Here is a 27,048-nt window from a genome sequence, read left to right on the forward strand (position 1 = left end):
CAAAGTCACACCAAACCCACAGACATCTCAAAAGTCACTACTGGACACTTCCTTGCACTCCAGAGAGAAGAAATCCAGCTCCACCCACCAGAACACCGATGCAAGCTTCCCTAACCAGGAAACCTTGACAAGCCACTCGTCCAACCCCACCCACAGGGAGGAAGCTCCACAATAAAGAGGAACCACAAACTGCCAGAATACAGAAAGGCCACGCCAAACACAGCAACCTAAACAAGACGAAAAGGCAGAGAAATAGTCAGCAGGTAAAGGAACAGGATAAACGCCCACCAAACCAAACAAAAGAAGAGGAGATAGGGAGTCTACCTGAAAAAAATTCAGAATAATGATAGTAAAAATGATCCAAAATCTTGACAACAAAATGGAGTTACAGATAAATAGCCTGGAGACAAGGATTGAGAAGATGCAAGAAATGTTTAATAAGGACCTAGAAGAAATAAAAGAGAGGCAATCCATAATGAATAATGCAATAAATGAGATCAAAAGCACTCTGGAGGGAACCAACAGTAGAATAACTGGGGCAGAAGGTAGGATAAGTGAGGTAAAAGACAGAATGGTGGAAATAGATGAAGCAGAGAGGAAAAAAGAAAAAAGGAATTAAAAGAAATGAGGAAAACCTCAGAGATCTCTGGGACAATGTCAAACGCCCAACATTTGAATCATAGGAAGCCCAGAAGAAGAAGACAAAAAGAAAGACCATGAGAAAATACTTGAGGAGATAATGGTTGAAAACTTCCCTAAAATGGGGAAGGAAATAATCACCCAAGTCCAAGAAACCCAGAGAGTCCCAAACAGGATAAACCCAAGATGAAACACCCCAAGACACATATTAATCAAATTAACAAAGATCAAACACAAAGAACAAATATTAAAAGCAGCAAGGGAAAAACAAGAAATAACACACAAGGGGATTCCCATAAGGATAACAGCTGATCTTTCAACAGAAACTCTTCAGGCCAGAAGGGAATGGCAGGACATACTTAAAGTGATGAAAGAGAAAAACCTACAACCCAGATTACTGTACCCAGCAAGGATCTCATTCAAATATGAAGGAGAAATCAAAAGCTTTACACACAACCAAAAGCTGAGAGAATTCAGCACCACCAAACCAGCTCTCCAACAAATGCTAAAGGATCTTCTCTAGAGAGGAAACACAGAAAGGATGTATAAACTCAAACCCAAAACAACAAAGTAAATAGCAACAGGATCATACTTATTAATAATTACCTTAAATGTAAATGGGTTGAATGCCCCAACCAAAAGACAAAGACTGGCTGAATGGATACAAAAACAAGACCCCTATATATGCTGTCTACAAGAAACCTACCTCAAACCTAGGGACACATACAGACTGAAAGTGAAGGGCTGGAAAAAGATATTTCACCCAAATGGAGACCAAAAGAAAGCAGGAGCAGCAATACTCATATCAGATAAAACAGACTTTGAAATAAAGGTTGTGAAAAGAGACAAAGAAGGACACTACATAATGATCAAAGAAGATATAATAATTATAAATATATATGCACCCAACATAGGAGCACCACAATATATAAGGCAAATGCTAACAAATATGAAAGGGGAAATTAACAATAAAACAATAATAGTGGGAGACTTTAATACCCCACTCACATCTATGGATAATTAGCAAGGAAACACAAACTTTAAATGATACAATAGACCAGTTAGACCTAATTGATATCTATAGGACATTTCACCTCAAAACAATGAATTTCATCTTTTTCTCAAGGGCACACGGAACCTTCTCCAGGATAGATCATATCCTGGGCCATAAATCTAGCCTTGGTAAATTCAAAAAAATTGAAATCATTCCAAGCATCTTTTCTGGCCACAATGCAGTAAGATTAGACCTCAATTACAGAAAAAAAAACTATTAAAAATTCCAACATATGGAGGCTAAATAACATGCTTCTGAATAACGAAGAAATCAAAACATGCATAGAAATGAATGAAAACGAAAATACAACAACCTAAAACCTATAGTACACTGTAAAAGCAGTGCTAAGGGGAAGGTTCATAGCAATACAAGCCTACATCAAGAAACAAGAAAAAAGTCAAATAAATAACCTAACTCTACACCTAAAGCAACTAGAAAAGAAGAAATGAAGAACCCCAGGGTTAGCAGAAGGAAATAAATCATAAAAATTAGGGCAGAAATAAATGCAAAAGAAACAAATGAGACCATAGCAAAAACTAACAAAGCCAAAAGCTCGTTCTTTGACACGATAAATGAAATTGACAAACCATTTAGCCAGACTCGTGAAGATAAAAGGGAGAAGAATCAAATCAACAAAATTAGAAATGAAAATGGAGAAATCACAACAGACAACACAGAAATACAAAGGATCATAAGAGACTACTATCAGCAACTATATGCCAATAAAACGGACAACTTGGAAGAAATGGACAAATTCTTAGAAAAGTACAACTTTCCAAAACTGAACCAGGAAGAAATGAAACATCTTAACAGACCCATCACAAGCACGGAAATTGAAACTGTAATCAGAATTTTTCCAGCAAACAAAAGCCCACAATCAGAAGGCTTCATAGCTGAATTCTACCAAAAATTCAGAGAAAAGCTAACACCTATCCTACTCAAACTCTTCCAGAAAATTGTAGAGGAAGGTAAACTTCCAAACTCATTCTATGAGGCCACCATCACCCTAATACCAAAACCTGACAAAGATGCCACAAAAAAATGAAAACTACAGGCCAATATCACTAATGAACATAGATGCAAAAATCCTCAAGAAAATTCTAGCAATCAGAATCCAACAACACATTAAAAAGATCATACACCATGACCAAGTGGGCTTTTTCTCAGGGATGCAAGGAGTCTTTAATATCCACAAATCAATGTAATATACCACATTAACAAATTGAAAGAGAAAAACCATATGATTATCTCAATAGATGCAGAGAAAGCCTTTGACAAAATTCAACATCCATTTATGATAAAAACTCTCCAGAAAGCAGGAATAGAAGGAACATAACTCAACATAATAAAAACTATATATGACAAGCCCACAGCAAACATTATCCTCAATGGTCAAAAATTGAAAGCATTTCCCCTAAAGTCAGGAACAAGACAAGAGTGCCCACTCTCCCCACTACTATTCAACATAGTTTTGGAAGTTTTAGCCACAGCAATCAGAGAAGAAAAAGAAATAAATGGAATCTAGACTGGAAAAGAAGAAGCAAAACTTTCACTATTTGCAGATGACATGATCCTCCACATAGAAAACCCTAATCCACCAGGAAATTACTAGAGCTAATCAATGAATATAGTAAAGTTGCAGTATATAAAATTAACACACAGAAATCCCTTGCATTCCTATACACTAACAATTAGAAAACAGAAAGAGAAATTAAGGAAATAATTCCATTCACCATTGCAACGAAAAGAATAAAATACTTAGGAATAAATCTACCCAAAGAAACAAAAGACCTATATACAGAAAACTATAAAACACTGATGAAAGAAATCAAACAGGACACAAATAGATGGAGAAATATACCATGTTCATGGGTTGGAAGAATCAATTTAGTAAAAATGAGTATACTACCCAAAGCAATCTATAGATTCAATGCAATCCCTATCAAGCTACCAACGGCATTTTTCACAGAACTAGAACAAATAATTTCAAGATTTGTATGGAAATACAAAAAACCTCGAATAGCCAAAGCAATCTTGAGAAAGAAGAATGGAACTGGAGGAATCAACCTGCCTGACTTCAGGCTATACTACCAAGCTACAGTCATCAAGACAGCATGGTGCTGGCACAAAGACAGAAATATAGATCAATGGAACAAAACAGAAAGCCCAGAGATAAATCCATGCACCCATGGACACCTTATCTTTGACAAAGGAAGCAAGAATATGCAGTGGAGAAAAGACAATCTCTTTAACAAGGGGTGCTGGGAAAACTGGTCAATCGCTTATAAAAGAATGAAACTAGATCACTTTCTAACACCATACACAAAAATAAACTCAAAATGGATTAAAGATCTACATGTAAGACCAGAAACTATAAAACTCCTAGAGGAGAACATAAGCAAAACACTCTCCAACATAAATCACAGCAGGAACTTCTATGACCCACATCCCAGAATAATGGAAATAAAAGCAAAAATAAACAAATGGGACCTAACTAAAATTAAAAGCTTCTGCACAACAGAGGAAACTATAAGCAAGGTGAAAAGACAGCCTTCAGAATGGGGAAAATAATAGCAAACGAAGCAATGGACAAAGAATTAATGTCAAAAATACACAAGCAAATCCTGCAGCTCAATTCCAGAAAAATAAACGACCCAATCACTAAATGGGCCAAAGAACTAAATAGACATTTCTCCAAAGAAGACATACAGATGGCTAACAAACACATGAAAAGATGCTCAACATCACTCATTATCAGAGAAATGCAAATCAAAACCACAATGAGGTACCATTTCATGCCAATCAGAATGGCTGTGATCCAGAAGTCTACAAACAATAAATGCTGGAGAGGGTGTGGAGAAAAGGGAACCCTCTTACACTGTTGGTGGAAATGAAAACTAGTACAGCCACTTTGGAGAACAGTGTGGAGATTCCTTAAAAAAAAACTGGAAATAGAACTGCCATATGACCCAGCAATCCCACTGCTGGGCATACACACAGATGAAACCAGAATTGAAAGAGACACATGTACCCCAATGTTCAACGCAGCACTGTTTATAATAGCCAGGACATGGAAGCAACCCAGATGTCCATTGGCAGATGAATGGATAAGAAAGCTGTGGTACATACACACAATGGAGTATTATTCAACCATTAAAAAGAATACATTTGAATCAGTTCTAATGAGGTGGATGAAACTGGAGCCTATTATACAGAGTGAAGTAAGTCAGAAATAAAAGTACCAATACAGTAATACTAATGCATATATATGGAATTTAGAAAGATGGCAATGATGACCCTATATGTGAGACAGCAAAAGAGACACAGATGTATAGAACAGTCTTTTGGACTCTGTGGAAGAAGGCAAGGGTGGGATGATTTGAGAGAATAGCACTGAAACATGTATATTATCATATGTGAAACAGATCGCCAGTCCAGGTTTGATGCATGAGACAGGGTGCTCAGGGCTGGTGCACTGGGATGACCCTGAGGGACAGGATGGAGAGGGAGGTAGGAGGGGGGTTCACGATGAGGAACACATGAACATCCATGGCTGATTCATATCAATGTATGGCAAAACCCACTACAGTATTGTAATTAGCCTCCAATTAAAATAAATTTTTAAAAATTTTTTTAAAAATTTTTAAAAAGTCTTACAAAGTTACATGTTGCATGATTCAATTTATGGAATTCTAGAAAAGACAAAAATATAGGAGCAGAGAACACATCAGTGGTTGACAGGAGTTATTAGAGGAACAAGGGTCTGAATAGTAAAGAAAATAGGAGGAAATTCTCTAGAATGTTAGAACAGTTCTGTGTCCTACCTGGGGTTGTGATTACAAGAATCTCTACAGGTGTGTTAACACTCTGTACATTCCCCCAAGGCGACAAATGCAGACTTAAACAATATAAATATTCTATCACACATAGATTTAAACAATATAAAGTATTATGGGCATGACTTAGATTGCTCAGAAATACTTTGTTCCATGAAAATAAAACTTAAAGAAACATTATTTAAAGAGTGGGAAGGAGTATCTGAAAAGCGAGTGATCAAAAAAAAAAAAAAAAAGGAAAAGAGTAAAGTCATAGAAGCCAAGGCAGGGGCAAGAATTCCAAGGAAGAGCTAGTTAACACTATCAGGTGTAAGACACTCTGTACACACTGTGTCCTCTAAAGCTCAACTCTCCTGTCAGTCATCTGGAGTTGGCATAAATGCACGGTTCACAGCCAGATTGCCACCAGTTCAGACAGCAGTGGGGTGCCCCAGGCCACCAACACTTCTGGCCAACTGACTCCAAATCCAAGAGGTTCCCACAACTCCTATTCAGTTCAGTAATTCACCAGAATTACTCAGAGCTCAGGAAAACGCTTATTAGATTAATATAATATGGTTATGATGACTTCCGTTAGTTTTATGACAAAGGATACAAATCAGACTGGATCAGTGAGGAGACACATGGGTGAGACCAGAACACAGAGCTTCTGTGCCGCCCTCCCCTATACACTCAGGCAGCACCACATTTCCAGCATATCACTGTTCACCAACCAAGTGGCTCCTCCCTGTGCTTCGGTATCCAGAGTTTATTGGCATTTCACTCTCTAAGCATGACTAACTGAACCATTGAGCATGTGACTAAGTTCTGTCTCCAGCAGGATTCCTCTCACCCTGGAAGCCCAGCTGGTTCAAAGACCCAGGGGTCTTTCTGATAACCAACCTCTAACCTGAGTCATCTCATCTTATTAGCATAAGCTCAGATGAGATCCAAAGGGCTCATGAAAAATGAAGACTCTTGACAAATTTAAAGGATTTACTCTCCCTGCAAGGAACCAGGGACAAAAGCCAGTTGAACTCCTTACTATACAACAGACTAAATGTATTTAATCAGGAATTGGAAAGTTACAGTGATTTTAGAATAGTCAGCGGACAAAGGGGCCAGACTGCAAAGCACTGAGAAGTAAATTGGAGCTGAATCAACAGAAGCAATAAATGTAATTTGTTACTATAAGTTGATTAGGGAGAAGAGGATAAAACATCATTAGAGATGCAAAAGCAGAGGGCTTGGGAAAGAAACATATGCTGGTAACTAAACATCATCCCTCAGGAGCAAGTCTTTCAGGGGTTGCTGTACTGATAGCAATGAACTGAAAATGAGACCCTTACTGGCAGTTCTTAGAGTATATGTAATAACTAATTAATTCTTTTGAAAAGGATTCTTCCTATATCTTTATTTCTCAGTGTTCCAATTTATTTTACTCTTCTAATGCACCCTTTATCCATGTGTGCGTGTTAAATTGCTTCAGTTGTGTCCAACTCTTTGCAACCCTATGGACTCTAGCCCACCAGGCTCCTCTGTCCATGGGATTCTCCAGGCAAGAATTCTGGAGTGGGTTGCCATGTCCTTCTCCAGGGGATCTTCCCAACTCAAGAGATGGACCTCAGGTTATCTCCTGTGTCTCCTGCATTAGCAGGCAGGTTGGCTCAGACAGTCTGTCTATCAATGTGGGAGACCTGGGTTCGATTCCTGGGTCGGTTAAGATTCCCTGGAGAAGGAAAAGGCAACCCACTCCAGTACTCTTGCCTAGAAAATCCTACGGACGGAGGAGCCTGGTGCAGGCTACTGTCCATGGGGTCGCAAAGAGTCGGATACAACTGAGCGATTTCACTTCACTTCTTTACCACTAGTGCCACCTGGAAAGTACCTTTATAACTACATCTCTTGACTTAAAATCATGCAGAAATATACAAGCACTTCATACTTTTAAGGACTCCTATTTTGGCAATATGGAGACCTTGCAAAATCTATTACAATTCTTTAAATGAAGAAATCATAAACAGCTTTTTCTAAGTGATTTTTAAAACAGCCTTTTTAGAAATGAAATTTATACTATGACCTAAAACTAACATAATAACAGCCAGAGGCCAAGGAAGTAAGATAGCAGAGAGTCTTGGGTTAAAAAGAGGCATTAGTTTTGAAAAATGAGAAGTAATGAGGAATTGGATCTTGAGTCTCTGCTACTTGCTTCCTTAGAATCGTAGCCTCAAAAATCCATGAGAAGCTATCCATTTAGTTTAGTCACTCAGTCGTGTCTGACCCTTTGTGACCCCATGGACTGCAGCACACTAGGCTTCCCTGTCCATCACCAACTCTCAGAGTTTACGCAAACTCACGTCCATTGAGTTGGTAATGCCATCCAACCATCTCATCCTCTGTCGTCCCCTTCTCCTCCCACCTTCAATCTTTCCTGGCATCAGGGTCTTTTCCAGTGAGTCAGTTCTTCACATCAGGTGGCCACAGTAGTTTCAGGTTCAGTCCTTCCAATGAATATACAGGACTGATTTCCTTTAGGACGGACTGGTTGGATCTCCTTGCAGTCCAAGAGACTCTCGAGACCAACTTTCACATCATACACGACTGCTGGAAAAACCACAGCTTTGACTAGATAGACCTTTGTTGACCAAGTAATATCTCCGTGTTTTAATATGCTGTCTTGGTTGGTCATAGCTTTTCTTCCAAGGAGCAAGCATCTTTTAACTTCATGGCTGCAGTCATCATCTGCAGTGAGTTTGAAGTCCAAGAAAATAGTCACTATTTCCATTATTTCCCCATCTATTTGCCATGAAGTGATGGGACCAGATGCCATGATCTTCGTTTTCTGAATGTTGAGTTTTAAGTCAACTTTTTCACTCCTCTTTTCTCTTTCTCCTCTTTCTCTTTCATCAAGAGGCTCCTTAGATCCTTTTCATTTCCTGTTATAAGTGTGGTGTCACCTGCATATCTGAGGCTATTGATATTTCTCCAGGCAATGTTGATTCCAGTTTGTGCTTCATCCAGCCCAGCATTTCACATGATGTACTCTGCATATAAGTTAAACAAGCAGGGTGACAATATACAGCCTTGATGTACTCCTTTCCCACTTTGGAACCAGTCTGTTGTTCCATGTCCGGTTGCTTCTTGACCTGCATACAGATTTCTCAAGAGGCAGGTAAGGAGGTCTGGTATTCCCATCGCTTGAATTTTCCACAGCTTGTTGTGATTCACACAGTCAAAGGCTTTGGCATAGTCAATAAAGCAGAAATAAATGTTTTTCTGGAACTCTCTTACTTTTTCAATGATCCAACAGATGGCAATTTGATCTCTGGTTCCTCTGCCTTTTGTAAATCCAGCCTGACCATCTGGAAGTTTACGGTTCATGTACTATTGAAGCCTGGCTTGGAGAATTTTGAGCATTATTTTGCTAGCGTGTGAGATGAGTGCAATTATGCGGTAGTTTGAACATTCTTTGGCATTGCCTTTCTTTGGAATTTGAATGAAAATTGACCATTTCCAGTCCTGTGTCCACTGCTGAACTTTTCAAATTTGCTGGCATATTGAGTGCAGCACTTTTACAGCATCATCTTTTAGGATTTGAAATAGCATAAAGAGCAGACTGTAGTCAAAGCAAAGACAATACAGCAAAATTGTCTGTCCTGGATTGGGGTCAGGGTGGGGCAGGGGAGCAAGCGAGCTGGGTGTGGGAGTAGTCTCCTGTAAGTAGTAGTAGTGTCCTCAAAGTAGTGTTCCCTGGTGGCTCAGTGGTAAAGAATCTGCCTGCAATACAATGCAATGTAGGAGCTGCTGCTGCTGCTAAGTCGCTTCAGTCATGTCCCACTCTGTGCGACCCCATGGACTACAGCCTACCAGGCTCCACCATCCATGGGATTTTCCAGGCAAGAGTACTGGAGTGGGTTGCCATTGCCTTCTCCACAATGCAGGAGACATGGGTTCAATCCCTGGATCAGGAAGATGCCCTGGGAAAGGAAATGGCAATTCACTCCAATATGGGTCGCCAAAGAGTCAGACACGAATTAGCAATTAACAACAATGTCTACAAAATCTCAACCCCAAAATTGCCCAAACCTAATTTCACCCTTAATTTGGAGAATCTTAGTTTCTTAAAGTAATACATCACCATTAATTCAGATTTTAAACCAAAATGTAATCTGTATGCAGATTTCTACATATTGGAAAAGTCCTTGGGATCCCTGGCAGAGGGAACACAAATTCACATTTCAGAAACATACCTTTATCCCATGTCCAAAGGATTCCTATTCAGAGTCCTGCCAAACATGGGCTTCACAGTACAAATTGCAAAAGAGGACACAAATCATGAATAAAAGTGAATAGAATTGAAGAGAATTAAACTATCAAGAATTACTGTTGTTATCTACAATGTATAAAATATGTTTAAATATTGAAAAGCAAAATAGAAAAAGACTAATCACATTTTAAACATGTATAGAACTCCTAGAAATTGATAATTAATACAATTGCAAAATTACTTTAGGAAGAGATTAAAGCTAAAGAATGGAATAGAAAACTGAAATTACCCAGGAGGCAGCCCACAAGAACAAATTGAAAGTATTAACAAGTTGAGACATGAGGACAAGAAAAGGTTTATCCTACGTAGATGTATAAGGAGAAAAAGCAGCAAAAGAGGGAAAAAGCTGTCAGGTGGCAAATGGTACAAAGTCAATATTCAATAGGATAATCACTCAGGATTTTCTAGAATTCATTTTAAATAAAATGTAAAATTCATAAAGAACAATAAATCCAAAGCATAGGAGGAAAAAAATTGTATTTTGACATACCAGAGACACTGCATAATAGCTTAAAAATTCTTACATGCAACCAGACAGAAAAGGAATATTACTTTCAAGGGATACCATTATATTCATTAGCAGAGTTCACAAAAGGTGTATTACAGTCAGGAGATAATGACATAATGTATTTTCAAGGTACCAGGGAAAAAAAGAGCTATACACTTAGAATTTTATGACCAACTATCAAAAGTAAAAAAAACTAAAAGTAAAAGGAAAGAAAAGAAAAGCAGAAGAAATTAGTAACACCTGCCCTACTAAAGTCATCTTGCCTCTACGGAACCCAAGAACAAGAACACGGCATATACAAATAAAAGAAAGGAACTGGTATCCTGGCAACACTTCTGAGCCCCCATATGCAGACAACCTAATTTCACCCTTAATTTGGAGAATCTTAGTCTCTTAAAGTAATACATCACCATTAATTCGGATTTTAAACCAAAATGTAATGTAAGTTAAAACATCAGTTATCTTAAGCCTGTATACCCACCAAAGGTCTGTCACAGCCTCAGAAAATCATTCAGGAGGTGATTTATCTCAAGGGACCTTTGGGAAGGGCTTGAAAATTAAGAGGGAAGAAAACAGGTGATCAGTTAAACACAATTTAAAATAACAAAGGAGAATGAGTTCAAAGGAATCCCAGGCAAACAATCGTCAAGGTGTTCCAAGCAAAATCTTTGATTCAGACTGGGCTTCTGCAACGTACCTCAGGTTAAAAACGATGCCAATTCTTCCCCCCAATTCAAGAACTTCAACTACTAATAGTGTAAGTCTCAATTAATTGCTGTTTTGTTTTGCTTTTATTAGAATTTAGAACAGGGTAGGAGAGGTGACAGGAAATAATGTCTCAGTTTCCTGAGGCTATTTATTGGGTCACTGTCCTCAACCTTCTAAGGAAATTACAATGAGCAAAATAAATTGCCCAGTCGAAAACTGTACTGCTTAAAGCAAACTATTCTTGAGTAGCAGAAACTAGCTTTTGATTGCCCTTGAGCTCTTTTACAACTCTCATAAATTATAGGTAACTGACAATAAATCAAAAATCATTGCTGCCTATACACTTGCCAATAGATTTTACCCAGTTCACACCCCAAAAATACAGCTTTGTCTATTTGTGAATTCACTTCAACATTCCTTTATTCCACATAAATTTGTTCTTCTCTGGATTGTAACATCTGTCTGGTTCCTGATGGCAGTAAAATCCTTAACATCCTTATATTTTTATGAAAATAATTTTACACTCGTGAAAATTATCCCTTAACACCAACAAAAACAATGCTGTATTTCTTAAGAGACCAAACTTCTGAAGTTTTCTTAAATTCGTTGTAAAGATTTTGCTTTAAACCAACTTCTTAATGTCATCAGAAAGTTTCAGATTTAATTAAAGTACAATTTACTTTATTTAGAATGCATAATGAGATTGAATCTTACAAGTTATATTCTGATTAACACACTTAAGAAAATTAGAGTCTAAAAGGAATTCTAACAAATCTGCAACTAACAAGAAACCACTAACTGCTCCACATTTTTATGTTTTATTGGTCACCTGTTTTTTAATCACCTGTTACATGACATTCTCAGCACATTAATTGGCTCAAAATAATATTTTGCCTTTCAGATACATTACCAAAAGGATCACTTTATAAACAATCTTAGAAATTCTCTGAATACTCAAAAAAATCCAAATGTTTGATCTTCACAGTGAGTTTAAGTGATATTTTTCCAAAAGGTAAATAAGCAAAGAGCCATAATTTTATTTGTACTATGGTATGCATTAGACTTTGTATCTGCCCAAATTACATAGACTTTCCTAAGAACTTTTAAACTTTTACTCAAATTCTTAAGAGTTATAAACCTTTGGTCCTTTTATTTCTCCTTGTCACCCTTGTACCTGACCACATTGCTTCTACCACAGTCAAAGAGCATAGAGAAGAGCAAGAGCTCACAGAAAACACAAAAGCCAGGAGACAGTCTTGTGGTCACTAATGTTCCTGCAACGTAATTTTGGCTACATCAAAATACCACCTAGAAGTTGTACTGAAGATAAGAAAAATGTTTCATTTTACCTATGAAACTCTTATATACATCTAAATTGTAAAGAAGTTCATGTTGGAGAGAGATGAAATAAGGAGCAATTTCCTGAAAATCCAAATACATATAACTAAACAGAAATCAGAGACTGTCTTTACCAACTGAGTATTTTATAACTTCCTGCCCACCCAGATGGCTAAAAAGCCTGCAGTGACTCCTTCTGTTGGGTCTACAATCTTTGGAGGAAACTATTGTCTTAGATACTGTAATTATTACAGTAATACCACTTTAAATATTTAGCACTTTACTGCTACTGCTGCTGCTGCTAAGTCACTTCAGTCGTGTCCAACTCTGTGCGACCCCATAGAAGGCAGCCCACCAGGCTCCCCCGTCCCTGGGATTCTCCAGGCAAGAACACTGGAGTGGGTTGCCATTTCCTTCTCCAATGCATGAAAGTGAAAAGTGAAAGTGAAGCCGCTCAGTCATGTCCAACCCTCAGCAACCCCATGGACTGCAGCCTTCCAGGCTACACCATCCATGGATTTTCCAGGCAAGAGTACTGGAGTGGGGTGCCATTGCCTTCTCCAAGCACTTTACTAGGGGGTCGCAAAGAGTCAGACATGACTGAGCAACTGAACTGAACTGATACAGTTAATATATATATAATTTCTAATTCTAAAAGCAACCTTACAAATTAGCATCTATATTTTTAGAAGGAAAATGAGCTCAAAGAAGTTGAGAAAGTTGAACATACCATATTACTAATAATTAGAAAAGCAGAATTGGGCCTAAGTCTGTTCAACTTCACAGCCTATTTCTATTATACTATACCAAGTCTGGGCCATAAATTTTCACTAAGTCTCAAATTTAGACCACCAACTTAAGTTTAGTAACTACTATGCTATTTATAGGATTTTAGCCTATTAGTCTAAAAAAAAAGTATGTCCCAAAGATTACAAGAGGCCTTCTGCTATCCTGTGTTTATTTTGGTGAAACAGAAGTGAACACAGCATTTTGTCATCCTAAGATTATTCATTTTAGAGGATGTAAAAATCCTGCCTGGCTGTTTGTGCCAGAAAATAAACCACTTTTGCAGACTGAAAAATTGACTGAAATGAGCCAGGGTTGTTTTTTTAACGTGATACAACTCCTAGACTTTTACAAGATTTCCTAGGCATTTTTAGGTAAAAGAATGGAACTAAATATGCAGCTAAGGTCCACCCATTCGTATCTGTACTCTAACGACTTTATTGCATTCTTCTCCAAATAGCTCATATTATATAATGATAAATGACTACATAGCAAAGAAATTCCAGAACGGTCTCATAATCTATCCTAATATAAACTTCCTCAAACAAATTAGCATAATGCCTTAGGTAATCTTGCCCATTTTAATTAACTTGACATTTAAATACAATTCCATCAAAATCTAGCAAATCAATGGTGTGCTATAGTGTTTGCCCCTTTTATCCATTCTCAAAAGTATTCAAATACGTACCCCATGTTCCTGAGCAGCTGTGACAACGTTAAGGAGGACATCTTCCTCAACAAATGGTCTCACAGCATCGTGGATGATCACTACTTCTGGCTTTGAGAGTCTACAGTTGGGCTGATCCTCTGCCAGGGCTTTCAGACCATTAAAAATTGACCTGTGGCGGGTCACTCCAGCTTCAACCAGTGAGATACGTTTATGCTGGTACCTCTGAATAATTCCTTTCATTGTTTCCATGCTCTCTCCAGTTACTGCCACAATAATGTCCTTTATCCAAGATACTCTGCAAGGAAAGGATGCACATTTTTCCTATCAGTTGATTCTTCAACAACTAAGTAACAAAACTGGGTTACCAATAAGTACAAACACATTTTCATAAGGACGTTAAAAACTCAAAGTTTTAAATAAGTCAATTTCATGCATTTTAATCAGGTCTAGTAAAGGGGTTAAGAATTTGAATTTTTCATACTATAGATAGAAACACATAAATATAAGTAGTGTTTTTCAATACAGTGTTTTTAAAAAGATGGTCCCCATCAAAAAAATCTTTAAAAAAAGAAAGAGTAACAGGAATCCATAGGAAAGCTTTATGCAGGACATTTACACCCAAATTAACAGTCACTTCTCCCAGTGTTCTAGTGTGAAAGTACCTTTATGATGAAACATAGATGTACCTTTATTGTAAAACAAAGATAAGAGATAGATATATATAGATATAGATATAGATATAGATATAGATATATATATCTCATGCATTTCTTAGGGTAAAATTAAATAATTAGACTATACATCAGTAGATTGAAAGGAAAAAATGTAAGACTATGCTTTTAGGTTGCTCTTTTTTTCTCCAAATAATTCTCTTCACTGCACAGGAACAATTCAAAGCACTTTTGAATTCTAGAAGTTCTGTCTCTTTCAGAAGTCCATCGAGTCAGCAACAAAGTTGGATCACTGAACTAAACTTGGCTTAAGTCAAGGTGAAGTATTTTAGCTTAAATTGGGAAATGCAGCTAATTAAATCTGTATAAGTATAAATCAGGCTTAAATAAAACAAAACATATATTAAGGAAATGTAAAATTAAAGGAATTCATCTCTTGAGTTAGATACAAAACAGACGAGTTTTTTTCTGTTCTAAAACACTTTCTTCAAGGCCGAGTGACACACAAATGCTCTCCATCCACGGCACTGGGAGGCGGTGGCTGCAGTGGGGCTGGGCAGACTTCTCTGGAACACCAGTGCTAAGAGAGGCAAACACCATTATACACTCAGAGTTCCACAGCTGACAGGCCCAAGCCAGGAAAACTGCCTCTGGCCCGTGTTATCAACTCTGATTAAAGGTCACTGTAAAATTTAAAGGCATTCTTTGCCTGTGAGATCCTACATGTTCATGCCAGACGGTTAAGTCTTATACTCACTTTTAAAGAGACGGAAGAAAGGTCTCAAAATGACAATAATGAAATTAACTATTGAACAATGAAAAATACTGGATCGCTTTGCTCAATAATTAACCATCTCCTGCCTTCTGCTACTGAACAAACCCACCCTGAAACCCAGAATTCCATTCTGCCTGTGGCTATAACACTGCACTGATGAACCCAACCAATACTTTAGAGGCACACTATCCTTTCATTTTAAGTTCATTCCCTTAACAAATATTTGTTGAGCACTGAATAAATGATCAGCCTTGAGTACACAATGGAAATAGTTACTGCTTTCGCAGAACTTACAGAGGACACAAAGAACACCAACAACTGCTAAGCTGCTGTCAAGGAGATGTCCAGACTTCAAGACCGCACGCATTCCATTTTTGACCAGCGTAGCGAAGGCCAAGATGATGCTCCCTAAGGAAGCAGAGTTTTCTCAAGTGGAGAGAGGCAGGAAAACAGACAAAAGGATTTGAAAGGCGAATGAGAGGGATGGTTTAAGCACAGGCCAAGACAAGGTCCTGAGGCGCTAAGAGGAAATACCCATGAAAAGGCCCAGGCAAGTGACAGGCTGGCCTACTCCACGGAATCCTCCAAGGCCACGGGAGGGGTGTCGGTCTTCAATCCTAATAAGTGATAGGGTGACCTCCCTGGAGGCCCAGTGGTTAAGGTTCCACCTTCCAATGCAGGGGGTACAGGTTCGATCCCTGGTTAGGGAGCTATGATCCCACATGCCTTGAGGACAAAAAAACAAAACGTGAAACAGAAGCAATGTTGAAACATAATCAATAGAAGACTTTAAAAAGATGGTCCACATCAAAAAAAAATCTTTTAAAAAAAGAGTAACAGGAATCCATAGAAAAGCTTTATGCAGGACATTTACACCCAAATTAATAGTCACTTCCCCCAGTGTTCTAAGCACTGTTCAATGACAAAATGGAAATCGTGGTAGTCAAAACAATAACCCTCAAATGACGTCTATCACCTAACTCCCAAAACCGAGAATATGTAATATTACCTAACAAAGGAACTTTGCATATGTAATTAAGTTAGGGATCCTGAATTGGAGAGACCTATCAGGGCTATTTGGGTGAGTCCAATATAACCACAAGAATCAAACAGGGAAAGAAAGACAAAAGGGTTGGGGGACTAAATGTGGGAACAGAAGCATCAGTCGTTATGGCATAGGATCATAAGTCCCAGCGGGGCTTCCCTGGTTGGTCAGTGGCAAGGAATCCACCTGCCAATGCAGGAGACACAGGTTTGATCCCTGGGTCAGGAAGATCCCTTGGAGAAGGGAATGACAACCCACTTCAGTATTCTTGCCTGGAGAATCCTATGGACAGAGGTGCCTAGTGGGCTACAGTCCATGGGGTCACAAAGAGTGAGACACTACTTAGCAACTAGGCAACAAAAAAAGTCCCAGAATCTGAGACAGCAAATGGACTGCCACCTGGAAGTAAACAGACTGTACCTAAAAGACTCCAAAAAGAGCATAGCGCTGCTAACACCTTTATTTTAGCCTTATGAAGCCAATTTTTTGACCTCTGACATCCAAAAGGTTAGGAATGTATTTAATATTACTTTAAGCCACTGAGTTCATGGAAATGTTTATAGGAGCAACTGCTACTGCTGCTGCTAAGTTGCTTCAGTCGTATCCAACTCTGTGCGACCCCATAGACGGCAGCCCACCAGGCTCCACCATCCCTGGGATTCTCCAGGCAAGAACACTGGAGTAGGTTGCCATTTCCTTCTCCAATGCATGAAAGTGAAAAGTGAAAGTGAAGTTGCTCAGTCGTGTCCGACTCTTAGCGACCCCATGGACTGCGGCCTACCAGGCTCCTCCATCCATGGGATTTTCCAGGCAAGAGTACTGGAGTGAGGTGCCATTGCCTTCTCCAGCAGCTACTAATTTAAGAGCATAAACTTTACCCTGGCTGCAAGATGGAGAATAGATTGGGTAGACAAAGGATGCAGATAGACTAGGTTGAAGTCTACCTGAATAGAGGCTCCTGCTGAAGTCTGGTGAATAATGGTAGCCTGGCTATCAGATGGAGCTTGTGGATGAGAGATATTAATAGTAATCTTCCTGATTTAGTGGTAATAATCCTCCTGAGTCAGTAAGAAAGATGCACAAAATAAATCATTTATCATGTAACATGAAATAGCTAACACTGATTAACTTACTAAGTCTTAAGCATTAGTCATCTTTTAACCCACATAATCCTCACACTCTATACTGTCTCACATGAGAAAGAAACATCAGAAGGAGCTGATATTCAAATATCTTTATTTTCCTATAGTGTCATCTGATGCCAAAAACAACTTGAAAAAAATTACCATTTTTCATCAAAATACAGCATTCTATCTTCTAAAATGTAGGCTCCATGACAGCAAGGACAATGTGAGTTTTGCCCATTGCTTTGCACCTAGAAGGTGCTTGATAATTATTTGGTACTCAATAAACAATTTTGGTCTGACACATCTACCAGGATCTTAATAAAGCATAGTTCCAAGGATTATGAAAACACAGAAAGCTCTCCTCATCAACCTGGAGAGAATGAAAAGTAATGAAAATGCCTTCCCTGGGCAATGTCGCTTGTTGCTCGTTTTGGTGAGTGTGACTCTTTATTCTGATTTCTAGATTCTAAGGGTTCCAAGGGGCTTCCCTGGTAGCTCAGATGGTAAAGAATCCACCTGCAATGCAAGAGACCTGGGTTCCATCCCTGGGTTGGGAAGATCCCCTGGAGGAGGGCATGGCAACCCACTCCAGTATTCTTGCCTGGGAAATCTCATGGACAGAGGAGCCTGGCAGGCACAGTCTATGGGGTCACAGAGTTGGACACAACTAAGCAATTAACACTGTCACATACCATCACTGTCAAAGCTCCAAGGATGGCTGGGACTAATGATTTGTCAGGCACCTTGGGGAAATTGTAATCACAAACAAAGCAAAGCAACAACCGTCACAGAATACAGACCAGAAAATATGCAGTTATCTGTGTAGGCAATAAGGAGGATTGTGGAAGATGACTAAGTATGAGTTGATCTGGGCTTCACCAGTGGCTCAGCAGTAAATAATCCACTTGCAATGCAGAAGCTGCAGGAGACTCGGGTTCGATCCCTGGTCAGAAAGTTCCCCTGGAGGAGGGCATGGCAACCCTCTCCAGTATTCTTGTCTGGAGAATTCCACAGACAGAGGAGCCTGGCGGACTATGGTCCATAAGGTCACAAAGAGTCAGACATGACTGAAGCAACTAAGCAAGCATGCAAGCATGGGTTGCTCTTTGTTTTGTGATCCATCTATCCCCAAAACTATCGCTGCAAACTTAGCAACTGTCAGAACTTCCATCCTAAATCTTACACTGCTGACTTCCCTGATGGTGCAGTGGATAAGAATCTGCCTTGCAATACACAGGACACAGTTTCAATGCCTGGTCTGGGAAGACTCCATATGCCACAAGGAAACTAAGCCCAAGCACCACAACTACTGCGCCTGTGTGCCCTAGAGCCTGCGCTCTGCAATGAGAAGCACGGCAATGAGAATCCAGCTCATTGCAACAAAGACTAGCCCTTCATCTCCTTCACTAAGCTGCCAACTCACAGAAAGCAAAGGTGATACCCCAGAGTGTGGCCCATACTAAGCTTTCAGTAATATTAATAGTAGCAAAAGCAGCTAGATATATTCACTGTTTACTAAATGCCATGCACTATTTGGAGCATGTGCCTCTAATAGTTCACTTAATAGTCACATCAGCTCTGAATGAAGTCACTATTATCTTCGTTTCACAGATGGGGCAATGACCTGCCCACAATGATACAGCTAGAAAGTGACAGGACTTGGGTATACCCCTGTCTGACTTGGGAGCTCACACTCTTAACATCTATAAAAGCACTAACACTGAGCAGTCATAAAAATCCCTCAGAGGAAAAAAAAATCATGTCTGGATCATCATGTCCCCAGAAATTCATTTACTGTGAACATTACCACTGCATTTGTAGACCTGATCAAGTTTATTTCTTAAGATTTAAGCAAATCTCAGTATTTCTCCATTCATTCATTCAGTCATTCAGCAAACATCCAGTAAGCATCTGTCATTTGCCAGACATTAAACTAGACACTGGTGATCTGGTAACAAAGAACTCCTGACCTCACAGACTATATACCAAGAAATATCTGTTAAATGAGCCAGTAGATAAGAGCAATCTTACACTATTAGGAATAAAATATGCTCTTGAGTTTATAGAAAAATTTAAAAGTCATCAAATATATTTCACTTTATTAGTAGGACATCACACTAAGTTTGCTTTTTTAAATAGAGAAGTTTTAAGTATATGTTCAGCTTTATCAGTGAACAGGATTTTCTTCTACAACAAGAGCTTAACCTGTACCCTAACCTACTCACCTTTTACCTTCTATAGTCTACTCTATCAAAAAGTTTAAAGCAACTTTTAAAGAAATGTTGCTTTTTTGATCACAAGTCACAGGAGATTAAATGTTAAGACAGAATAACTAAGAAGGAGAAAGACAGGACATTACTTGACAACTGTCATTCAAATATATATGTTGTGAGTTAATGAACACCCACAGGTAATTCCCAATTTTAGTAGAATGCCTTAAAATTGCTATAAAATGATTACTTATGTTCTATCTATGGAGAAGGCAACGGCACCCTACTCCAGCACCCTTGCCTGGAAAATCCCATGGATGGCAGAGCCTGGTGGGCCGCAGTCCATGGGATTGCTAAGAGTCGGACACGACTCAGTGACTTCACTTTCACTTTTCACTTTCATGCACTGGAGAAGGAAATGGCAACCCACTCCAGTGTTCTTGCCTGGAAAATCCCAGGGACAGGGGAGCCTGGTGGGCTGCCGTGGAAAGGAGTTCAATAAAGTAAAATGTAGATTATGCAGATATACTTGTGGCCTTAGATCATTCCAAACAATTTTATAAGGTTCTGAACAGAAAAAATGTCTTAAATGTTTCTCAAACTGCAGATTTCAAAACCCATTAGGAGTAGGAGTGCAAGCTCAGTCATGTCTGGCTCTTTGAGACTCCATGGACTGTAGCCACCCAGGCTCCTCTGTCAATGGAATTTTTCAGGCAAGGATACTGAATGAGTTGCCATTTCCTACTCCAGAGGATCCTCCCAACCCAGGGATCGAACTCACATCTCTTGCGTCTCCTGCACCGACTAGTGGATTCTTTAGCACTGGTGCCACCTGGAACTCGTTAGAGTATCATCAGATCAATTTCCTAAGTTTAGCCCAACAGTTTTGCATAAATAGTAATTAATAGAAAAGTGAAAACAGAACGTATAGCAAGTAATAAGGATAGATACTGTTCATGAAATTCTCTCAAATTTGTTGTATGCAGTCACGTATGTGTCATTAAATCATGAGCAAAATCTTTTGAGAATAGGTCACAATGAAAAAGTTCAGAAAAATGTTTTAGCCAGCTCTTAAGAGATAATGGGCTTGTTATGCTATTTTGTTCAGCAACCAAGCATACATCCAGCACTTGCAAGCCCTTGTAAGTACTGTTTGTGTTTTAGAGGATTTATTCACATACTTTTCTAGTTATAGAATTAAAAGCCTTTTACAGTATTAAAATTTAATAATGTAGAATCAGGAGACTAAGAAAGGCCTTAGTACCTCACACAGTGCATAGTGAACAAATATTTGCTGAATAAATGGATCTGGCCGACCTCGTTAGCTGAAGGCAAGTCCACACTGAACCCCCTGTATAGCTGGATTTTATCAAGTTCTGAATATTTCCTTCCCAGCACATTCCATAGGCAAATACAGACCTAACCTCAAGTTTCATTACACCTACAGGCATTTTGAGGAAAAAACACAGTATGCAGATATTATTTTCTCTCAGAATATTTTAACATTATATTGAAATATATTTCTATCAAAATGTATATTTTTAAAATAAGTATTACAGGTAGATTCTGCTCAGACAGTTCAGCAAGATCAGTTGAAAACAGATTTAAACAAATGCTTTTTAAAAACAGATGGAAAAATCAGGCCCTGTTAATACCCCTTAAGTGCTCTCACCCAGGCTGCAGAAGTTTGGCCCCAAGGGAGAGTGGCAGCTGTGACTCACACTGGGACACTCACCATGGAAATCAGGCCTCGGGATCATCCTGTGGCCATCAATCCTCCTCCTCCTAATCCACCCTGATATTTTATTATTTTTTACTTTAAATTTATTTTAATTTGAGGCTAATTACTCTACAATATTGTATTGGTTCTACCACACATCATCATGAATCCACCACGGGCGTACACGTGTTCCCCATCCTGAAGCCCCCCTCCACCTCCCTCCCCGTACCATCCCTCCAGGTCATCCCAGTGCAGCAGCCCCAACCCTGGTATTTTAGAAGTAAAATACTGAATTGTTCTGAAGGGGCTGGCTCCTCACTGCCTTGACACATCTCTTTAATGCAGCCCATGAAGGCCTCCAGTGGTCAAGCCCAAAATACCAGTCCTGGTCTTCTCTCTGTCTCACAGGAGCCCCGGGGGAGCTGATGGGAATGTAAATCTCCAATCACCTAATCTCTTCAAAACTCAATCCCACTCTGGTTCTTCTAAGATATAGATAGGCCTCTTCCTTCACCTGACTCAGACTTAACCTTTTCATTAATGAAGCACCCAAGACAAAAATTTTAACTCAAATTTAGGTATCTGAGCAATCACTCAAAAGCACCCTTAATTCATCTCTTTTTCTGAATCCTTAATACAACTAATCACTAAAAACTGCCAATTCCTGTCTTCAAAATATTTCTCCTATGTTCCCAACTCCATTCCTACTTTCAGCTTAATGAAAGCTATCCATATTGCTCATTTGGATTAACAGTTATTGCTTTCTATTCTCTTATACTAACAGAGTTTGCAGTAGTTTTCAGGAATTCAGTGGGACAGAACAATTTTTTTTAAGTACACAAAAAATATTAAAGAAGAAAATTTCAGAAGATCAAATAAGCCTGAAGTTAACACATTGAAAAACACCATGGAGTCTTAAACTATTACTAAAAATAGACTTTCATCGATCTTCCAAGTAATAAGAAAGCAACCTAGTCTCAATCACAAAATCCATGGTTGCCATAACATACAAACTGACAAAATGAATTTTTCGTCTGGAGTTATCAGACTCATGGAGACCAACTCATATTAACCAAATTAAAAGGCTCTGAAACATGAATCTGAATGCCAGTGTATTAATATACAATGATATACATTACTATCACAATGTCTGGAAAACTGATCAACACAACAGCAAATTTTCTTCCTATAAAAGATTTCTATGGAAAGCCAATAATGTTTTTTGATGAGCATGAAACCTTATCAAGGAATATCTTAAGCAGCATCCTCAAGAACACAGGAAGCCTCAGGAGCTATGGAGAGAGAGGAGTGTGCCTAACTTTGCTCAAATCTATGGTCACAGGAATTTCCACCCAGCCCACCATCAGCATGAGTCTGAATAAATATGGCCAAAGTTTGCTTCTCTTTTTTGCTTCCATTGTAGTTGTCATTTGACTCTATTTAACTATTTCAGGTTAACTTTAAGTATTTGAAGCCAGAAATTAGATTGCTAGCGGGAATTTTTACTTTCTCTTTCAGACCTGGGAACATTTTTTTTTTTAATCAGTGAAATGTAGATATCACTCGATCCATTGTGAGTAGATTTCACAACTTAGTTGTCAGAACTTTATGCCCCTGCCAATAATACCACTATCACATGATTTCTTACAGCAAACTCAGGTCACAGTTATGTAAAGGATACCCTTGACCTCAGCTCATTAACAAAAAGGGAAAAAATCAAAGTTCTCTTTAAGTTATAATCTGTGATTCAATTTATATTTTATTTCCCCCTAAAAGGCCAGAATGAAACTTTAAAACTTCTAAAAATGTTTTTAATCAACTTCTGAAAGACCTTTGTTCTTAGTACAACCTACAAATTATTTTACATTTGATCCTTTCAGTATAATGTCTGTAATGCAGAGATCTGAACAAGCTGTATAATCTCAGTACACTAAACACGTATATACTGCTACACATATAAAGGCTAATTGTAATATACACCCACACTAAACTAGTTTGGATAGACGTGGAGCCTCCATCTCACCAGTTAAAGCCTTTCATCAATATGTCTAAGATCTGTGTGAGTTCAGGGATTCTTTTAAATCTCATTTAATCTGATCATTAAAGAAATTTCAATAGCACACAAGTAAAAGGTGGCTAGACTAGAAAAAAATATCTATTTTTCCAAATTCAACTGAAGCAGAAAAACAATATGAAGTCCCAGACGGTTCACAAGGCAAACCTCTCAAAGTCTCCTCCAACTTCTCAATTTTGCAAAGATAGGTGCTTTAATGTGTAGCATGTTTGAAAAGTAAAGTACTTCCTTTAGTCTGCCCTAGGCACTAAGGATCTCATTGGAAAATGAGACTCTTGCTCTTAATTTCTCTATGGCCGTGGAGCACTTCACTTGGCCACCAGTGATGCCTCCTGTGTTCTGACAAGTATCTGGCAGTCTAGTTGTTCTTTTGAAGGTTTCAACCAGCTGTCTCTACAACTGAACACAGTTGCTATCTGTCTGCCCTGTTTTAAACAGTACTTTTAATTCCTGGGCCTTTACAAGGTTCTGTGACTTCCATCAGCTTGTTTCCTTCACAGCTCTTCTACCTGACAGCTGTGCCTCCACTTCCTTGGGCCTGTTGAAATGTGTGGGTTCTAGACTGCCTTTCTTCCAGAGTTTACTGTTCTCTTCCCTGCTCCACCAGCTTTAGCTTTCATGTTTCCCTCCTGGGGCCATACAGTTTCACTTGCTTTGGGTAGATAAGTCGACAAGTAGAAATAAACATTTACATGGCATTGTTCCACTGGAAACTAAACTAGTCATGCTTCTTAACATTTCCCTATCCTATTTCAGGGCCAAACTTGAGGAGGGGTGGCCTCCTTCTAAGTCCTCATCGGTTTGTCTTTACATTGGTCCTCAGGACCAAAAGACAAGAATTTCCATAATTTACCCTTTGGGATGAAATGCCCTAGGTCCTTTAGCACCAGGCTCTAGGAAAACTATTATCAGTCTGTGGAACCCCATTCTTTAACCAATACAATGGCTTTCATTTGGCAAATGGCTAGGAAGCACCCATATGGTTTCCAAGGATTTCCTGAGACATTCCCCAACATAATCATATTCCATAAATTCCTCACGTACTGTAATAGGACCAAGAATGATCTGTTTTAAAATGGAGGTTTTGATTAGTTATTATTGCTATTATGATTTTATTACTGCTGTGACCGAAATGGGCTTCCCTGATGGCTCAGTTGGCAAAGAATCCTGCCTGCAATGCAGGAGCCCCTGGTTCAATACCTGGGTGGGGAAGGTCCTCTAGAGAAGGATACCGAAACCCACTCCAGTAATTCTTGCCTGGGAGAATCCCATGGACAGAGGAGCCTGGTGGGCTACAGTCCATTGGGTTGCAAAGATTGATCGAACTAAGTAAAAAAAAATTTTTTAAGTCTTATTTTTAATTCAACAAGGCCTTCCCAGAATTCTTTTTCTTTAAAATTGATACTTTTTAAAATATACACCTAACTCATTCCACGTTGGCTTCTGGAAATTTAACCACCACAGCAACACTTATGTGGACCTTTGTACTTCTCCCCCACTTCCAATTCCTCCAGCTGCACCCCAAAATCCCCATCACGCACACAGGGCCCAGAGTTAGAACTAAACGTCCCCAGCCCTAACCCAAGCACTCCCGAGGGCGATTCCACAGGCCGGCGGCTGGGGCAGTGAAGGGCTCCGTGGGGCCTCTCCAGCCTCCCCTTCCGTGAAGGGCTAACAGGAAGGGCCCCCGGGCTGGAGGGCCCGAGCGGGGGGAGTCCGGCCCCGCATCCTCCCAGGGAGGGCGCCAGCGCAGCCCCAGGAGCAGGTGCGGCGCGGGCCGCCCTGGGCGGGAGGCGGGGAGCGGCGGGCCGGGGACCGCGAGGCGAGCCCGGCGCCGCCTTACCTCTCCAGGGCCTGCAGGGTGTAGCTGATGAGCGGCCTCTCCAGGATGGGGCAGAACTGCTTCGGGGTGGGGACGCCCATCCTCTCCCCGCTACCCCCCGCCGGCAACACAGCCGCCACAGCCGGCGCGCGACACCCAGCTTCGGCCCCGAAGCGGCTCAGCGAGGAGGCCGAGGCCGCCGCGTCCGCGCCGCGCAAGCCGCACAAGCGAGGCCCCGGCTCCGCGGGCCTGGAGCCTCCAGACGGCCCTGACTCCATGGCGGCGGGCGGCGCGGCGCGCCCCGCTCGCCCGGGGTCCGCTCGGGGCCTCGGCCGGGGTCGTGCGGGAGAGGCCGGGCTGGAGCAGAGCGGGCACACGGACAGCGCCCACCCGAGCCGCGCGGGCCTGGCCGCCGCACGTTCCCAGGGGAGGATCTAGCTGCCAGTCTTCCCTCTCGGCGCGTCTTCGGCCTCAGTCCCGAGCCCAGCGCCCCCGGGAGGGCTGAGTTTCCCGGCTCTCGCCTTCTCGGGCAGGCCCAGCAGCCCCCGCAGGTGTCAGCTCTCCCTAAATGCCTACGGGTCTCAAACCTAACAGCTGTGCTCAGGCCGCAGCGGTCTGGGCTCCCTCCCATCCCTCTCCCCTCGGAGAGATTTAGAGATTTGGATGGGAGTCACGGGATGGGCCAGAGAGATGTACATCTCGATTATCTTTCATTCCACTCTTGAGGCTTCCTGGCTCCTCAGGTAACGACAGGTGGACAGGCAAATATGAAATATCTTTGAGCCAAACTGCAGCGGTTACCAAATTTGTCTGCACATCGGAAACACCTGGGGAGCTCAAAAAACGCTGACTGGTTATGTCCCACCCTCAGAGACTGGATTTAATTGGCCTGAGCTTTGGAATGATTTTAAAGATCCCCAGGTGATTCTGATGAGCAGGCACTATTTTTTTTGAAACCACGAAGCCAAAGCAGTAATACTAATTGCTGAGTAGTCGGTACACAGTATCTCATTTAATCTCCAGGAGAACCCCTCTTTTGCATTCCACTTATACACAGGCGGAAACAAAGTTCACTGTTTAAATAACTTGTGTAAGATTGCACACTTAACGGCCTTTGCCCAAAAGTACAGCCAGAGTTGAAGAATTCCAGGGCCGAGGCCTATCATGCCCTTATTTAGTTCTGTCTTTGATAGCAGTGTTTACCTTGAAAATGTACTGAAATATTTGGAGTGTCGAAGCAGACTGTATTAGGTCTCTGGAATGTAAACTCCTTGAGAGCAGGGTCCTTACTTTTTTGGTTTGGGTACTGTCCTGGAATATAAGTGAAGCTTAATACATACTTACTGAATAAGCTATTAATTGAATGAATGATAGTAGAAGTATATATAATTAAATATTTGCTAATTTATGTTTATAACTAATCTTATAAGATTCATTAAAAAGGAATCTTTTAAATATTATCAGGTTATAGTATTCCAATTCAGTATTTTTAGCTATTTTCCCAGTTTAGAATAAAGCATACAAAGTTAAGATTTACCTTTTCTACTCTTATTGTCTTTTATTTGATCTTATTGTTAAAAGCACTATCAGTTTCACGTCGGTTACTTTTATTATAATTAATATTTAGCTCTGTTCTACTTAAATTTTGTCAGGTCACTGACTCTTAGCCAGAAAGTAGGCTTCATAATACACTTGACTTTGTAGCACTACCACTCCTGTATCTAGCCTACAGTATGCATTCACTTAATATATGTTGACT

The 27,048-nt window shown here is 40.0% G+C and overlaps 1 protein-coding gene across 4 annotated transcripts in view; it reads right to left on the reverse strand.

Moving 5' to 3' along the window:
* CRPPA (CDP-L-ribitol pyrophosphorylase A) overlaps positions 1–26,103 on the reverse strand; it is a 373,607-nt gene extending 347,504 nt beyond the window's left edge. For 2 of the 4 annotated variants that reach the window (XM_069587592.1, XM_069587591.1), the window contains exons 1-2: positions 25,311–25,712; positions 13,864–14,140 (exon numbers count right to left, since the gene is read on the reverse strand). In XM_069587592.1, the coding sequence (XP_069443693.1) occupies positions 13,864–14,140; positions 25,311–25,567 (534 nt within the window). In that variant the 5' untranslated portion in view covers positions 25,568–25,712. Of the gene's footprint in view, positions 1–13,863; positions 14,141–15,585; positions 16,021–25,310 lie in introns of those variants that run through there. The other 2 variants (XM_069587589.1, XM_069587590.1) reach the window with 2 other exon arrangements.
* Between the last annotated feature and the right edge of the window lie 945 nt (positions 26,104–27,048).

The sequence above is a fragment of the Ovis canadensis genome, chromosome 4 (genome assembly GCF_042477335.2).
Source record: "Ovis canadensis isolate MfBH-ARS-UI-01 breed Bighorn chromosome 4, ARS-UI_OviCan_v2, whole genome shotgun sequence".
Lineage (NCBI taxonomy): Eukaryota > Metazoa > Chordata > Mammalia > Artiodactyla > Bovidae > Ovis > Ovis canadensis.